Here is a 19,114-nt window from a genome sequence, read left to right as displayed (position 1 = left end):
TATTCTGTTCTCCGGCGTAATGAGGCGTAATTAAATTTCTTCCTGGATATTATTTGATTTTTTTTAATTTTATGACCTGGTAACATACACCTTTAAGTCATAGGATATTATTTGAATTATTTTTTGTCATAGATAAAAAACTTTTTTTCTAACGTAGTTCAAACTGTCATTTTTTTTTCTTTTATCCTACAGAGGTTCGACGGGAGCAGGCTGGTGCGGCTCTGAATACAGCGGTCCACCGTCCTATCGCACACCTCGCACAGACCCACCGGCCACAGATAATATTCCCACAATCACCACAGACCTGAAATATACAAACGACATAGAACCAACGAGAATAGAGCCACAAGAACAGGAGAAGGATCCAGAACATCTCGTCACAATAGTTCACACAGACGCTCAGCCTGTCATTGTGACAGTTTCTGGGTCCACAGCGTTAAATGAGTCTCAGGTTCCGCCGTCAGAAATTGATATATTAGCGCACTTATAACGAAATGAACGAGAATGAACGAATAGTGTTGTGAACGAACGCTGAATGAAGTGATTTATTGGTGCCCTATTGTTCTTAATGGTTTATACATAGATTGGTTTATTTGTAGTTAAGATTGTGAATGCTATGTGTGTTTAAATTCAAAATACATGCACGCTGTTTTTAGTTATATTCCCCTATATTAGAAACTGTACGTTGACATGTTAAGCCCCTCTAAATCATTATATTTTCAGACATTTCAGTTGTTGCCCTGAAACTATTATAAGAAAGGGTACGCACTACGCATGATATCGCTTTTCTTCAAAATAATTTATTTAATATTTCTAAACGGCTAGTCGTGTGCTTTCTTTAAGTTATTATAACTTAACGAATCGGGATGTTTTTAGTTTCAATAAAAATTTTTAGACAAACGCAATTGAATGTGGTAATTTTTTTCTTCAAATGTGTGATGTTTTTAATTTATTTTAACAATAGTTTGCATGCAGTGTTCACGTATGTTTCAGAGAATTTTTATCATAGACATACATAGCATTTACTATTCTATATATTGCACTATCAATCGTACCTTATATAGTTATAACTTGTAAATAAAGGCTTTGTTTCATAAAATTAATGTGCCGTGTATATAAGTTATGTTAATACATAGTTGTAATAAGACGGAGATATAAGAACATAATACCAAATCTCACCACAATGTACAATTTGTATTGTTATTAGAGTGCCTCGTACCAATGTTTAATAATTATTTCTTTTGTATATAACCCTGTTTTTCATTAGGTAATTTAAAATTTTCGAATACGAACAATGGTTTAAAAATACGACTTGTTTATGGTTTTTAAATATATCTGTGCTTTTAAACGTATGAATTTATAATCTGTACAATAACTTCCCTTGTGTAGTCTGCTGGTTTGCCATTACAAAAAATGCTTATATTTATTATCTGCGATTTATTAAAGAATGAGGATTGAAAGTACCTAAGATTCATTCATATGGAGTTTAGTTTAATAGAAGTTTTACTATTATACTGTGTTATTATTTTAATGTAATAAATAAAAGATTTCACATATTAGAATTTTATCAAATTAACAAATCATTTTAATTTCTGGACGATGATTGTGTACTAAATACAACTTTAAAAGCTTGTTAAATGTGTCCATTATGATTTCAATTTTTAACAATATATAAGAAAAATTAATACATATTATCAAAGTTGTCAAGTTGTTTAAGTCTTGTCTTTCTGAACCGTTTATTTTTGTTTATAATTGCAATATAATTAGTAGTTTAAGGATTTTTTTAACAATATAATTACCCTTTATTTATAAAGACATCAGTTTAATTACACTGTTCTAATCAAAAATTCATCGGTCTTCTGTCACATTTATTGACGCTATGTTGAAAAGAGACAGATTTAGTTAAAATAGTGTGGTGAAACTGATTTTGTTTTTATGGATAAGGGGGTTAGTATCTAATTATGTAACTAATATTTTGTAAATAATGTTATCTGTATTATAAGAAAAACAATAAAAGATTTTAAGTTCAAAATATTCGTTTGTTTTATTACGTTACAGCAACAGATTATTTCAGAAATACTAAGCAAATATTTTAGGGTCTATGCGGAAAGCGAACCGCTGAGGTCGCTGCAGTACTTAAGTCCACAACACTGTTAAGTTTATGTTACAGTTCGATAACCATTATTATGGAACTAGACATTAAAATGAAAAAATATTTTTTTTGTGAACAAAATGATGCGTTGAATAAGAATTTTACTCAAACTTAGGTCGCATAACCTCTACGCCGGTTGTCTATCGTACATACTACTATATTATTTTAAATATTTACTTTTCTAATACCACAGAACAATTAAATATTTATTCTTTTTATTACCGTGGCAGCGTATCCATATACTAAGTAACCTAATAACGATTGTGATTCCGATTTTAATATTGAGTTTCACCGGCATCCCAATATTTTTTAATTCTACGATATGAAGAACACTTTAGCTAATATAAAATATAGCCACAAAGTTGCATTTTGGCTGAAAACTAATCTTGCTAAAATACGAATCCACGCGGGCTAAAGCCAGTTTATTATACAAGAAACAAGCATGTTCTTCCACATTAACGTTAACTGAAATCAAGTTAAAATTAAACTGAAAACATGTTGAAATGGGAACAAATGAAGTCTCGCAGGTGAAACTGGGATTGTGAATAAATTGTGCCGATCTAAATGTAAATTAAAATCGAAGCACAGATTCTGGAACAATGGCTTTGTAATTATATTGTAAAACAATTCTGTTGCGGAGCGTTAAAAAGCGATAGTGGCTTTAGTTGGACATGTTATTTTCGAGATTTTTCAGCACGTACCAATTCTCAAAGGCTGGCAACGCATAAGGGAGACGCCTGCCCATTTGCCCACTGTCTTTACAAAAATGCCTAATATACTGCCAGTGTGAGCTTGAGAACAGATTCACGAGACGATATTTTTTTTACTTGGTGAAATGCATATTACCTACCGAGGCGTGACTGCGGGAGGGTAATGTGGGATTCGCGATTCTGCATACCCACTAAAACTCCAAGGCGCCACCAACAATTGCCTTAGGCGGGATGCTATTACAAAAATGGCTAACATACTATCTATGTGAACGCAATAAGTGAATGAAACTGCTTCTCTGTAAATGACTGGCCTATAATATTTTAAAAGCACATTTAATCATTCAAAAAAACTTCGTATGATAAATTTCATTTTTACGGCCATGAAAATATAATAAATGGATTTTTTAAAATTTAATTAAATATTCCGTCGGCAGAGGATACTGAACTGCTATAAAAGCTATTGTTTCGCTCTAAAATTTTACGATCTTAATTTTTAGGCCTAACTTTTCTTAGCCTAATATTTCCCTTTATGTCGACTTCTTTAAGCTACGTTTACACAGTTAATAACAAATTAAAATATGTATTTCAAATGGCACATGGAACCGACAATATTCTGTGCCCGTTTCGCATAGCTTTTTAAGTTAACCTTTGCTTTAGTTGCCGGGTATTGAACTTGTCTGATTTGTTTTATATTCGTTGACTATGAAAGAGAGTAGGTGACATATAACAGAATGTAAACATCGAAACATCATATATATGTCTTTGAATGTACCTAGACGAAAAGAATCATCTTTTTTTGTGTGTAGGTACCTGTTAAATACTTACACTAGGTACATAATATGTCTCACAGACAATGTCTACTGGAGCCACAGACATAGTAGGCATTTATTATGATTTTAGTGAACATATTAATGTACTAAAATCTATTATCTTTTACATGTTCTTTTTATTGTTAAGAAATCAATTTTACAGAACCCCGCGCCAGGGCCACTTTAAGGGCGCGGGGAGTGTGGGTGTCGCTCAGTGAGGTAAAACAAAAACCCATCAGCCCCATCTGCGCATCCGCTCTAGACGGGAGAGGTTTATCTTTTTTAATCCGTGTCCCCATCAAGAGCGTCTGCAGCGCTACTGCGAGCCTAACTTCCGTGTTGCCCAATTCAAGGTCATAGAGGAATACGTGAGTAATCGAGTCACCGTCTCCCAGGTCTTTTTTGCGTTGAGAACTCCTGAACTCTGCGTTCCCTTTAAGTGATCTTATACTAGTTTACACGAAGATACTTTGGCTGATTGACCCTAAAGTTTCATTAAAAATCTATCATTTTATATTAAACGATTACAAGCATGTTTCAAGGAAGACCCATTAAGCGCTTAGTTATTTTGAAAGCGGATAAATCGTTATTCAATGGAACCAAGAGATGCCGACGAACAATGATTTATTGACTGATCGCCTCTGCACTAATGGTCCCTTCATAAATCTATGCCATGTCATTTTATTCGAATTGATACTACCGAATATATATTGATATAGTATGAACAGTGCTAGTCTCGTGGTTAACGTACATTTCGAACAATAACCATTGCCAAAAACCACTTTTATGTTGTAGGTACATTCGTATAGGCAGGCTGTCACTTAATGGACGATATTCATTTGTTTAGCTACTTTCGTCTGGGAACAGGAACGCTGACCACCATTGCCCCCTTTTCCCCTACACCGTCAGCAAGCTACATTACCATTTACCATCTTCTCTCGCAGCTTAAGGTGAGGCATACCTCTTAGTATGAAGATGCCTATACAATGTATTTAAAGAATAGACATTTTAATGGATTTTGCTGTGCGACACACTTCTTTACAGTTTGTATCTTCTTTTGGCTCCTCTCCATTACTGGAGGCTGGCTGTCAGTCTTGTCCTTTTCCTGTGCCATATGCAGCAACTCTTCCCCAGTCGCAATTGTATAGTAGTCGCTGTTTGTAAACTTAATATAAGTTTACTGTGTAAGTAGTAACATTCTTATTTCTTATTTATGAAGTAGCTTTGCAGCGTACGCCTCCCCCAAACAGACATCCTTTTGTCTGGTCATAGACTCCCAATATGGTAAAATTAATATTTTGGATATTACTTATTACTCTATGTAATACATTGCAACTGAATTGTATATGTACTGTATATTTAAGAGATTAGTGGAATCATAACAGCGCTAGAAAACATTATTGGTTATAAGGCAATATTATGTGTAAATATTTAAATCGTACTTTTTATAACCAAATATTCTGCGTATTAACAAAAAGTTTAACATGACCGCCTGTCTCTATCCAATTGAAGAATGAGTAGTATATACATTTTCATTACCTATATAATGAAGTAGGTACATTGCTATCAATATTACAACTATGTTTTAATTCATTCTCTTTAAACAACCAAAGTTTGACTATTGGCAATCCGTTGTCATTAAAGATTGCTTCCATTAATGTTAAATTGTATTGTGTACTTGATTTATATATACATAGTAATCGGATATCGGGGTTGGAAAAAATTTAGTGTAACATTTTTTCGTTACGCGTCACATTTTTCCGTTACGCGCAATCTTTTGAAGTGAAACTTCTTTATCGACGTATGGAAGAAATTTTGTAGCAGGTTACGCGCCATGTTGCTTTTTGAAGTCAAACTTCTTTATCGGCGTTGGAAAAAAATTTACACACATTTGTCACATTTTTCGGTTACGCGCCTTGTCCCGATCTTTTTCTTGTCCCTACCACGGTTGATCCGAAGAGATTCGAAGCCATTAGTAACAAAAATATATAATAACGATAACAATGATAGTAATGAAATTCTGTAATAATCTTAGTACTACATAGTAGTACAGTAATAAGTTAAAATGAAATAATTGTATTTGTATTCATGTCTATGATAATAAAAGCCTTTTGTTAAACTTTATCTAATTTAACTTTATTTAACCAATTTCTGTAAAGTTGCATATAGATAATTTTTCGAAAAATAAGGTCATAAAGAAGTTGCACTTCTTACGTGTGTACACCTAGTACACGCACACATTTTTTTTACTTCACCTACCATCATATTACAAGATAACTTAAATTTATAAAACTTCTATAAATGGTTATTAAATTAGACCACCTGAGAGTTTTCGGCTGGGGTGTGGAAAACGTATTTCGTTTCATAAAATGAAATCGTATATTTTCTACGTGCTGTCGTCAAATTGTAAAAGTAGCTAACTGCTAAAGTTTAGCTAAGCACTAAATATATATGGATTTTGTTTAGGGAATATTACAAAACTTGGTTACCTTGTCCTCCTAACCGTTACATTGACTTTACTGACCCAAATGATAAACGCTATTATCCTTCTGAGATTAGTATTTCTTACCGTTTTTTTAAAATATGTATTTATAAAGCCAATGAAGATGAAAATTCGGTTGACACATGTTCTGCTGACGTGGGTTGTTTAACAGGCCTTTGAACTCTTTCATGTTACGAAATAGAGGGTTTTAATTATTGGCTTCCGCGTTGAACACCATTTATGACATTGACGCTTACCAAATTAGTATTAGTTTAAAACGTTCTATTATAGTTGTTTGGATTATCACCAGCAGCTGAGTTTCATGACCGACCGTCGAGGCAGAATACGAAATTCCCCCCGTATCACCTCGACGTCCGTCGTTCCACAACTGAGCGTTTTTTAAGGCACCAGCCAATTCAACTGAGGGTACTTCAAGAAAGAGCGTTTCAATTCTCAAAAAGCCGGCAACACAATTTCAATGTCATCCGGAAATGTGAGTGAGTGGTTCACTAAACATCAGATGAGCCTTCTTCCCGTTTTTGTTATATAAAAAAACGGCAATAAATTCATCATTAAGAACTCTAAATATGGTAACAAACCTTATACAGTAATAAGAATATTTCTCAACCTCTGCATGTATTAACAAGAGAATCTTTTCCAAATTGTCTATACTTTTGTTTTACCGACAACACCGAAGCGTCGCGTCGCTCGTCAACTGAGAAAATTTCCGAAGTTTTTTCATTTCCATAAGTGCCCTAACCTTCACTTTATATTCAAATGTAATTGTATAAATCGATTGTTTAAATTCGAAATATATAAATTAATTAAATTGAGTGTATAATATATTTTAAGTACGATATATTTTAAGAAAACAATATTTGTGATGGTGATGTCACCGTAAAATTGTAAACACCGTTAGATTGTAATCTATCTCGCGAGATTGTGAACTGTCGAAAGATTGTGAACTCAACGTACAGTTTATAATTTAACGTATTATTCGGTAGATTGTAATCTATTGAAGTGAAACCGTCAAATACAACACCTTAGTCAAGGGATTGTAGCAGCACTGGTTTTTTTAAAGTAAATTAATTAATAATCTTCATGTATACATAATACCGATTCGGTTCGTCTATAGTTCAACTAAAACGGCTTAGATCGATTACTATATTCCTATAGTCATAATCAGTATTACTTATATACGTAGAGAAAATATTTTACTCCTATGCAACATATTTACAACTTTCTATCATTATTATTATTATTTGTAACAAAAAGAAACAAAGTTATCGAAAATAGATGTAAATTATGTAAATTAAAATTACATTAAGCAACTTAAATTATTAGTGTGTGTTCGTGAATTCGGATTTGACATACGAAAAGGTGCTTAAAATATAAATCAGCTAGCTTTGATTTAGGTGAACCCACACGGATTAACCGTGTTAAGTTAGACATGGGATTTGAACTTTAACAAATTCATCCCTTTTGAATTAGAATTTTCGCTACTTTGAATAATTTACAGATAATTTTATATTTTAGTAGTAAATAAAGTGTATTAAAAGCAAAAATCTTCTTCCAAAGAGTATCATTATATAAATTGATTCTTTTTGTCCATAAAGGATTCATTACCGTAAGAAAACAAAGCCAAACAAGACGAAAATATAGAGGTCGAAGTAGCCGGTACCCATACCAACAGCTTCATTTTCACGTCATTTTATATAAAATAAAGAATAGTTTTAAATAAAAGTACTTATCACATAAAATGGTGGTTATGAAAAAAAACCATTCTTAAAAGCATTGTACCTACTCTATTATGCCAATCAATAAAATAGACTTATATCAAAAATCTTAATATATATGAATTACGTGTCACGTTGTTTGTCCGCTATGGACTCCCAAACTACCAAACCGATATCAATCAAATTTGCACACCGTGTGTAGTTTGATCCTACTAGGATCTTAGACTAGATAGGATAGCTTACATCTAAATTTATACCCGCAATATTATTTTATTGCAAAATATTTCTTTATTATATGATAGTCACAATTCTAACAGATGGCGCTGTGTTGAAAGTACCAACGTTTCACATAAACTACAATTTAATGGCATAACCACCAAAAAAGCATGGTCGTCCCCATGACTACTATATTATAAAACCAATAGAAAACCTACCAAACGTGAATCCACCGCATAAATAGAACATACAATTTCCCTACATTTGTCTGCATAAAATTACCGTAGATAAGTAAGTCGTAAAGCTGGAATTATTCGTATCTTTCAAATTTTAACCCAAATTCAGGAAGAGGTAAATGCATATAATTAGCGTAGTTTGAATGTATGCTGCGGGCAGTGTTGCGATGTAATAAGAATTTACGGCCTGTGTGCACTGAACATTGAAGAGCTTGAATATTCTAAATTGCATTTGTTTAGCTGTTATATAAATACGTCATCAAGTCTGTATTCCTCAAAAGATTATTTATTAGAAATGCGTCTTTTGAAGTAGACATTTAATTGTGTAATTTCATTTACTGCCTTAAAATCACCACAATATCAACGAATGAAGTATTGAGTTCTAATGTATCTACTACAAAATATATGGGGTAGTTTTAAGTATCATGTACCGTACATCACGAAATATGTGTCAAATGTAATAGTGTATAAGGCAGTTAAACTATAAAAATAGGTTAATAAAACACTAATCAATTTGCTGTCACATTTTATTTAAATTTTCGTGGAGCACATCCAAATTCAAACGTACTCATTGTTGCTTCCCTTTAAAAATATCCATTTATTAAAGTAAAGACATCCTAATTCTGTGACTTCGATAAGAAGTTGATCTGCAAGGCCAAATGTGGTGAATTCAAGATTTATGAGGCAACTTTAGGATTTCAGCTTAGCGATGAATCAAAGGGCCGTTACGTCTAGTTCGGTTTCATTGAAGATAAATCGTCATGGATAAGATGACTTATCCCAAAAGTCTCGGCTTTAGAATACGAATGTCATGGATATTTTATTACATATTATCAGTAAGTACTTTAATTCTTAGAGAAAAAGAGAAAGTTTTGTATTGAAATAAAATGATACTGCATTTCCGGACTATCCACTAGTATAAAAATATCAAGAAAAAACAATAGATACCTGTAGATGATTGATATATTTCGTAAACTTGTTTGATTATACTTACGACAATTTTATCTCTTCTCTCTATCTCTCTTCCGTTCTACGCCCTTGATTTGAGAACTGGCAGTAAATGTAAAATTAGAAGCTTTTAGCGTTTAATATGTATTTCTTTTTGACGTTCATATGTGTACATTGTGTTACCTAAATGAATAAATGATTTTGATTAGCACCGCGTTCAAAAAAGGGGTAGGTATATACAATAATTTAATAAACTGTTTAATTAACAAATAATAATGTCCTCAACGCGAGATAAAGACGGACGTCACGACAAGACCGTGGTATTCCGAAAGCAAGGAGACGGACAGCTTTACGAGCACATCCAAATTTTCTTACACCGCCAACTTCGAAATTTAGGAAGGTGTTCACTTAAAAATCGAATAAGCGTATTTCATTTTCAGCCGTACCGGGATATAGACCCTTCCTGGGTTTTTTGCAGTAGTATATCCAGTAGTTTGGCGAATACCCTCGGTACGCTGTAACTCTCAACAGCAATTCCAATGATAAAACCAATAATTAATTAAATTATTGCCAGAATACAATATCGCAGCGAGTTTTACAGTTGAATAACGTAACTATTCGTTATTTTATGACATCAAATTGTTTTATTAAATGTGCGCCATCTACATTCAGCGTTATATAACTTGTCTTCAATTACTGTTAAAGCCGATCCATTAAGGATGATTCACGGTACACCGTGTCGCGACCGGGCCGGGCCCCGGCCGGGACACGGCCACCGTGCGCCGGCCGGGACAGTGGTTCATGTTACACCGGGCTGTTTGGGTGTACGCACGTACGTGTTTGGACGACTATATCTGTTTTTGTCAAAAAAAAAAACAAAAAAATTTTTAATCTCACTAAGATTTGACGTTGACTGCTCTGCGGGTGCCCGGGCGCCTACGTTCATGTTACGACGTGCCGGGGCCGGACCGTGCCGGAGCCGGGAAACAATACCCACCGACATTACAACGCCGTGCCCCGGCCGAGCCACGGTCAGGCATGAATTACTTCATACAAAAGTATATCATTAATGTTAGGCCGTGCCCCGGCCGGGGCACGGCCCGGTCGAGACACGGTGTAGCGTGAATCAGCCTTTATTCTCCCTATTGTTAAGTTGGTTCCGGCACAGGTTATGGTTAAATCAATAAAAAAACAAGTAATTTTTGAAACTTTATTAAATAGATACATTTCCATATAAAAATTGTCTAGTGAGACTATCTAATAGTAATTAGAGCTGAAAGATGACACAATATGTGAGAATAAATAAAATAAATTAGCATACAGATAGAACAAATTTATATTCCCAAAATTAATACCTGTACGCTGGTTGATGAAATTATAAACAATTATATTCATTATTTAATGTTTTTATGGCATAATTAATAGAGAATACGTCTAGTCACTTCCTTTGCAAATCTCAAGAAAACGGGACCTTTTCTATACATTAGACATACATATGTATATACCGAGTAAAAGCTGTTCTTACGTCAATAATCGACTTGCCAAGTGGAGCTGGCGTAGACACGATCAGGCTGATCGGACCGAGTACAGGAGTAAGTGTTGTACAAATATTTTCCCGTACGTGTGTACTAGAATGATTACTAATACTACTAGTTTATTAGCCTTTTCTTTCACTGTTTATTTTCCGTTTTTTTTAGTTTTTATACAATTAAAAATAATTTTAAACAATTAGCATAAAACTTTTTGCTAATATATTACATTATTAATTGCATTAATCTTGTCTAAGTATGTTTGTGCGCAGAGATGAGAACTTGAAGAAACTGTCTGTGGTTGGTAAGGCAAAAGATCACGTGACCGTTCACCAATCAGATATACCGATCAAATGAAAGTTCCATCATCCTCAGTACTGTACACTATAATAAGAGAGGCGCTGGACCTTTCTGACCAGACATGAGCTACCGTCCAAAGAGTGAGAGAAGTATGTTTTTAAATCACCGTATACTTACTCCCATAAGCTTCACCAATACTGTTGGCTGAGACATCGAAAATAAAGAAATTGCATTGTGATTTGTTATTTAAGACCATTTTTTATAAGAAGCTATTACCATTTAGTACTACAGCAAATATTGAATATACTAGTGTATATTTAACTGTTTATAAAATATATTTGTTAATTACTATAAACGCAATCTAATCATTAAGCCAATACAAGTGTATTTTGACGGACGATGGTTTAAAATTGACAGGTATGATACACACTTTAATTAATAAATTTGAGCAGTTAATCTGTTTACTCGGTCTGAGAAAACTCTGCTTGTGTCATCCCGGCATCAGCTTTTTTAACTTGTTTTTATTGAATTTCAACACAATAACATAGTATATGTTATAAAGATTTACTAATTTTGTTGATAATTAACTTGCATTAATTCATCTAATAAATAAACTGTTATTCTGACTTGGCTTTAAGTAAATAAAATTAGGCATTTTAAATTATGAACACAATTTGTCTGAGATATAAAATCAAGTTACAATATATATTTTAGGAAGTCATTCTGGAGACGTCGATAAACTGATGCAGTTTTAACTCCAGGACTTGCTTTACCTGCAAATAATGGGCAATGAGAGATAAATCATAGCATATTACTATTAGCGCCATCTAGGGTGCCATGCTGAACATTATGTAAGATAAGTAAGAGACATTTTTCTTAGTGTTTATAATTTAAATTATTTACTTCGACAGTTATTTGTACTTTATCTATAAATTGCGTATTTTAAATGCATTTTCGCATGCCAAATATCTGAAAATGTTTGATTAAGTATCGGAGCAATACTGTAAGTTTATGAATTGTCAACATTTTAATGAGGGGCCATCCATAAAGTACGTCACACGTTAATGGGGAGGGAGGGTATCACCGAAGTGTGACATCGTGTGACAAGGGGCATGGGGGGGTCAATACTTTTGTGACGTCACATGTTAAAAATTTACGAACTTGATCTATATTTATTTAATTAATTAAATTAAAATAGCTGTTTTCTCTCGATTATTTTTAAATACATACATAGATTTAAAAAATGTGTGATGTCACATCAGGAGAGGGGGGGTTATAAAAATGTGACAACCTGTGACAAGGACCAGTGGCGTAGCTAGGTGACCGAGGGCCCTGGGGCAAATTAAAAAATGGGGCCCCACTGCTATGTAAACTGATTAGATTTTATCATAGAAAAATATGAAATATACAAACACTTTAAAAATGCTAAGCTTCTTAAGCTCTTTTTTTGTGCAGGGCAGGTAATAAAAATATTAAACAGCAACAACATGAATTACAATTAATACTTGGTGTAGGTTTGGCGAATTGAAATACAGAAGATTCAAGGGTTTATTATATAAACTATCCGTCATATCGACAACACTGCCAACCTACAGAAAGAATTTAGGGGAATTCCCTATAACTTATAACTTTTGAATTTCTCTCAAATTAATGTCTTGATTAAAGTGGGGTTGCAACCTGTCATATTTATTTTGAAAATGGGAGAAATTTCCAAAAGTTCAGAACGATCGAGATCTCTGGTGAGGATTAGAGGGCCCCCTGAGCCTGTGGGCCCCGGGGCACTGCCCCGCCTAGCCCCTAGGTAGCTACGCCACTGACAAGGACGGGGGGAGGGGTTCAAAAGTCCTAAAATTCGTGTGACGTACGTGTTTTATTCGTGTACGTGGATGGCCTCTGACGAGAATTGAAAGCAATTATAAATCTTTCTTTCTCTTTCTCTCTCCATATTGGTTCTCAAACTACATTTATTCTTGGATCGTTCACATAACTGGGAGGAAAAATAGACACTTCTGTTTATTAATGTGAAGAAAACCTATTATATTATTGAATAAATATAATACATACTTTTTCTTTGGAGTTTCATCCTTAGCCTTTTTTTCGGCTTCGCGTCTCTTGGCGGCCTCTTCCCTCTGCTGCCTAATAATGGCTAGCCTTGCGAGGTCAGCTCTAGCCTGCTCTGTTTTGCCCTCTGCGTGTGCTTTCTGATAAGCTGCTGCTGCTCGCTGCCTTTCTATTTCTTCGCGTTCACGCCTGAAAAAGGAAGTATTATATTTAACCGTCTTGTTTGTATGTACATAGTTAGGTAGGTTTAGATTCATATGCATGATTTACTGGAGGTAATTCACACTAACAGATATTTGAAGTCAGTTTAATTTTTCTATATTACTCTTGGTATTATGTTATTATATATATTATGTAATATTAAATATGAAGGGCCATGAATGTTCCACGTTAATGTGTTGTAATGTCGAGTTCATTAAGTAAAACTTTATTAAATAGAATATGAAATTATTATTGTTGTGTCTATAGTAGCTTATCCTAATGTGGAATAGATTTCATATGAAGAGTAAGATTCAGAAACAAACATGCAAACCCTGACTCCCATATTGTCACTGTAGAACCTTGTATGTCAAAAAACAATTTATTTTTTGTTCTTAGACTTTTGTGTCATTTAACTGGTGAAGTAAGCTTTTAATCATCCAGAACTATGGACAAGAACTCAATATTTTAAGGAACATTGACAAATGAAACAATTTTTTTCATTTCCAGTAATGTTTAGTTCTCTAGACATATGAGGTTATCATTCTACAGCGACGATGCCAAAATCCTATACATTTTTGATGTATGAGATCAGACTTAACAATAAGTCTAATTTCTGACACTTACTTTTAGGCCCATATTTGTATCTTAAGACTCAAACTTGTCTTGAGCACTCCCAAATATGTTGAATTACATATAGAAAAAAAACAGTAACATATATATGAACTGTTTTTGTTAAGTTACACCAAGTTAAATTACCTTGAAAGTTGAGGTTTCTCTCCTTCTCCAAGGTTATCCAGATTGGATAGTTTCTTATTCTTTTTAACTACACGGTTTGGATTTTCTACTTCTATTAAGCCTGAAACACCTTTTGCTTTTGCAGGTGTCTGGAAATAATAATTAAATCTAGAATGTGGTAATGTGTAATAAAATGTCTTTACTGTTTGTACTTTATGGGAGATTACTTATTACAATCTAAATTACTACAAAAAGCTTTCTGGTAAAAATATATATATTTTACCTATAATAACTATATGGGACATTTAAAAAATCATTTCTTCTTTTTAACAAATATACTAATGGCAATAAGTGGCCTTAATATTAAATGCTTGCTGCTCTTGCACGCAAACCATGTTCACAAAGTATTTTAAGTATTAGTGACTAAATACAATCACCTTGCACTTAATACGATGAATACAGCAGTATAGACAGTCAGGCTCAAAAAATATTACAGGGTTAGGTAGAGGAAAAGGAACAAAACCTTTTTTAGATATGACATCTTTAATAGAACTAGTTGAATATAATGAAGAATAATCCACAACTCTATAATAGTTTGAATGACTTACTATAAGCCTTAAATACCTATATATTATGTCCCAGTCACCCTAGTTTCATAAAATTTCAACCTCTGTCACATCATCATGATTGTAAGTTTATATGTAAAAACCAAATAAATTTTTAAACAAAGGCATAGATTTGTAAATGTCATCATTTTTTTAAAATAAGCTCATTGCTTCTTTTGTAAAAGTACAATTACTTACATCATCATCTGAATCACTTTCATCACTGCTTCCTGACCCAGACTTGTCAGACTCTTCCTCACTCGAACTTTCATCTCCATGTTCCTTTCTCCACCTGAAAAAGTATTAAACAACAGTGTTACATTTCTTTACAAAAGATATAGATATTATATATTGGATTTAGAGTATCAAGATCACAGTATCACAAGATATAAGAGATTTAGATACTACATGATCACTGTATCTGCAGTTCTTTTGTCTCATCAACTTTGTTTCTCTTGTCTGTCCTAACATAAAATTGTCAGTGATAGTAATTAAATAATATTTGTTCAAAGCGTCTTTGCTGACTTCATTTGGTGTAAGATGCTTAGATGAATTACATATTAAAAAATAGGGTAAAGTGATTTACCAAACATTTTGTACTTGAAGACATTAGTCTTGTATAATCTTAAGTACCAAACAAATACATGTCATTTGTTTACAACCAAGACTATTTTTATGGTTGATAATTAGTTTTCTAGAAACAAAGGTGTTCATGTAAAGAAAAAAAATAATATTGCATCATTGGATAATAATGACTCTTATTCTTGCATTCGAATTTAAGACATACGATCTATACTGTAATACGTACTTCTTTTTCAGCTCTTCCTGCTTCCGTTGCTCTTCTAACTCTTCGGGGCTCGTAAATTTGCGGTTGCGACCCTTGTGGTTAGTGTACTTTCCTTTAAAATAAATTTCAATCTATTAGACAGGTTAAGACCCAAACAAAAAAGCACATTTGAAAAATAACATTGATCGACATTGAAGTAGACTTGTAATGGAAGCTTACTTACCACGGGGCATTTTGAATAGATGTTTATGAAATTGGTAAAGTAGAAATTTTTATTTGTTTAAAAACTTATATTTAGTTAAATTTAGGAATTACGGGTGGAATAAGAATTTATGAATCTATGGGTTTGGGTTTGTCGAATTTTTGATTGAAATTTGAATGACGTCAATAGAGAAGTCAAATGTCAATAGTATATTGTCAAATACGGACCACAGAATCTTAATAACTGTTACTGAATTACCTAAAATTATCTACTTTAGCAATAATTATGATCAATTGTCTTTATTAACATTTATATTATAATAATTTATATATTTCATCAATGTTTAATAAAGTTGATACGCAAAATTTGCAGTATTTACAACCTGTAACCCAACAGGGAAACATAGATCATTATGTTGTCTAATGATTATACTAATAACCTCGAATAAAATAAATAAAAATACAATTACGTACTACCTAAAACAAAACTTTTAAAAAAGAAAAAGTTTAGAACATACATTTCTGTGATTGTTTAATGTATAATTTTCTTTTACAAAAAAGCAAGTGTCTCCCAACAACAACTTGAAACAATTATTATTTCGAGAACTTCGGAGTTATTTTGATTTTTTTACTTTTAAGCCTGAATATATTCATATGAATATGTTTGTTACCCCAGATTAAAAACACTAATCTAAGTGCGTATTATATCCGTATATAGGTGTAACATATTTTTAATAAGGTTCCTAAATGAGCTTCTGTATTAGTCATACTAAAAAACATAAAGTTAAAAGTGATTACCAGCAGACAGTATGTTTCATTAAAAACATTGTAAAAGTACATTATTCAACAGAAACGTAAAAGAAATTAAGTATGGTTAAGGTATTTAATTTTTGTTAAAAAAATTACCTAATTATAATAAATATAAATAAAAGTCCAATTTATCCATAGACGATAATATTATATCTTTTGCCGAACCATATATCAGTACGTAGTTAGGTATAAAAAGGTTATATAGGTATAATTAGACATAAAAATGTTAGTAGAAGTATCATAAAAAATGTTTTGATAGGTTCTTAAGCTATATGTATTTTGATTCTAAATATATTGTAAAACACCCTAATGTAATAAACCAGGAGTTCTTGGAGCTCATCAACGGATTCTATAGCAAATTAAATTAAATGGTTGAATTTAAAACATAGTAGGTAACTCTCATCTGTCCGTGGCGTCGTAGGTTCGATACTCGGTTGTACCAATGGACTTTCCGTCTACGCATTTAACACTTGCTCGTACAGTGAAGGACATCGTGAGGAAACCGGCATGCCCGGCGTGTATTAGGCACAGAAGGCTGATCACCAAATTGCTCATTAGAAACAAATGATGACCACTGTGTTTTTAAAGTAGCAACGCTTAAAGTAGACAATCTACTTTTTGAAGTCGGTAATAGCTAAAACGCAATATTAGGAATGATGGTAACGACTCCGGACTACATACAAGTTTAGTCATGAAAGAAATCGTAAAAGTATTTAAGTATCCAAACCGTTTTAACAAAAAAACAAATATACAAACAATATTTTGCGAGGCACCCCGTTGTGATACACTTACGCAACAGGCTTATTAAATTAGTGGCTTGATCTTATTATCTCAGGATTCAAACGATATCTAAATTTATCTTTCTCTACATTTGCATTTTTAGCTAATTATTATGCACTTTCTATTGACTTCAGCTTGAGCCCCATTTCGTCATCCCGGGGTTATATGTATAATTATTCTTAAACTATTAAACGTTCGAATGGTCACAGGTTTTTGTCCAAATTGAATACACTAAAAAACTTCAGAGCAATCACAATTCTTTTGAAACATAAGTCTTGTTTTACAACTTTTGTGCTTGGAATTCGGTTTCCTATACAATGAAGAGAATACATCGTAAAACGCATGACCAACCATATAAGATTTCAAGGTTCTAATACCCTCACACGTCAAAAACGGAATTTGACATGTTAGTCTATAAAATTTAAATTTGGCGCCTTCAGCAATTATAGAATACATCACTTGTTGTCTATGTCATATCTATATCTATGATTTGCTCTGTGTATAAGTTTACTTCCTTTTTCGCCGTTGTCTGGTTAACAATAAAATATAATTAACACAGTGATTAATAAAATACTCGTTTCATTTAACATGACATATGGAAGCTAAGTCAAGCGAACTCATCGCTAAGTTTCGATTTTCGATTTTAATCTGAAAATTAAAGAATTAGAATTTATATCCATTATTATAACTCAGTTATATTAAAAGGTATTTTTCTTATGTTAACTACAATTTAAACAAAACACCTTTAGCTTCGAGTTCTTAGAAATAATAGAAAAATCAATTATCTATTACTATTATTTGCTATATTATCTATTCGTTTGCCTGCTTTTTTCTTATAAGATATCTAACGAACTGTGGAATCGACTCCCGGTAGGGGTCTTCCCTGGGAAGTACGACCTCCAACAGTTTCAAAAAAGCGCATACTCCTGCCGCAAAGGCCAGCAACGAACCCACTAAACGCCCATGGGTTGCGACGACTGCCCTTTTTGGGCGTCTCGTAAGCTCGTTTGCCCCCAGCAATTATTATTTTATTATTATAAAAAAGCAGTTACTACAAAGGAAAAACTACGTAAAAAACAGTCGTGCAAATAAAAGTTCATAACATGAAATATAACGTATCTTGTTACAAGATTAGTGAAATATAATTTAAGATGACGTGAAATAATTACACAAGAATTCAAATAAAATATTATAAAGTATTTTTTATGATCTTTAATAATGTGATGTAGCGGTAACTTTATGGTATTATCAATATTTCAATTTTTAATACTCAGATTTTATTTCTTTATTATTGCCGTTATAAAATTAGATATTGGATGCGGGGTGAGTACCAAAGAGTTTATAAGCACTGCGTGAGTAGGCGAGAGTCTCTTAAAAAAATAAACTTAAATCGTGCGCCAATTATGTAATTTTCAAAAATAGAACTCAAGGCTCGGATAGGCAGGATAATATGGCGTTTTTTTTTCATCGCTAACCTAAGGAGTTTTGAATGCTAGGTTAACTTATTATTTTACTATATATTACTATGTAAAACAAGAAGCCGGCATTTCTCATCATTTTATTTGTTTGTGACTTGATCATTGCGATATAAAATTTCCAAATGCAAATAAATGTCTAAAGGAATTTAAAGTCTAATTAATAGAAGTCAATTACAATGGAGTACATATTCTGTTTCAAGAAAAAATAAATAAATCTCATAGTCAAAAAAGGTTACATAAAAGTATAATAACAAATCGCTACAGGTAAAAAATTGCAGGCGTCTGAAATAATTACATATATTTATGATCGCGGACTAGATTAAAGGACTATTTTCTCC

General features: G+C 32.8%; 2 protein-coding genes across 4 annotated transcripts in view; one reads left to right on the top strand and one right to left on the bottom strand.

Annotated features, from left to right (window-relative positions):
• LOC125057067 overlaps positions 1–2,034 on the top strand; it is a 155,634-nt gene extending 153,600 nt beyond the window's left edge. For all 3 annotated transcript variants that reach the window (XM_047660523.1, XM_047660522.1, XM_047660521.1), the window contains exon 7: positions 193–2,034. In XM_047660523.1, coding sequence (XP_047516479.1) covers positions 193–490 — 298 coding nt within the window. In that variant the 3' untranslated portion in view covers positions 491–2,034. The remainder of the gene's footprint in view (positions 1–192) is intronic.
• A 9,350-nt stretch (positions 2,035–11,384) lies between these two features.
• Positions 11,385–15,887, bottom strand: LOC125057288 (28 kDa heat- and acid-stable phosphoprotein-like). The gene is made up of 6 exons (XM_047660893.1): positions 15,731–15,887; positions 15,529–15,619; positions 14,919–15,012; positions 14,137–14,264; positions 13,183–13,368; positions 11,385–11,891 (listed from the first exon to the last, which is right to left on the bottom strand). The coding sequence occupies exons 1-6, from the start codon at positions 15,738–15,740 to the stop codon at positions 11,888–11,890; spliced, it is 513 nt and encodes a 170-aa protein (XP_047516849.1). The 5' UTR covers positions 15,741–15,887; the 3' UTR covers positions 11,385–11,887.
• Between the last annotated feature and the right edge of the window lie 3,227 nt (positions 15,888–19,114).

The sequence above is a fragment of the Pieris napi genome, chromosome 16 (genome assembly GCF_905475465.1).
Source record: "Pieris napi chromosome 16, ilPieNapi1.2, whole genome shotgun sequence".
NCBI classification, from domain to species: Eukaryota; Metazoa; Arthropoda; class Insecta; order Lepidoptera; family Pieridae; genus Pieris; species Pieris napi.
Note: the sequence above shows the minus strand (reverse complement) of the source record. Positions and strands in the feature narration are given on the sequence as shown.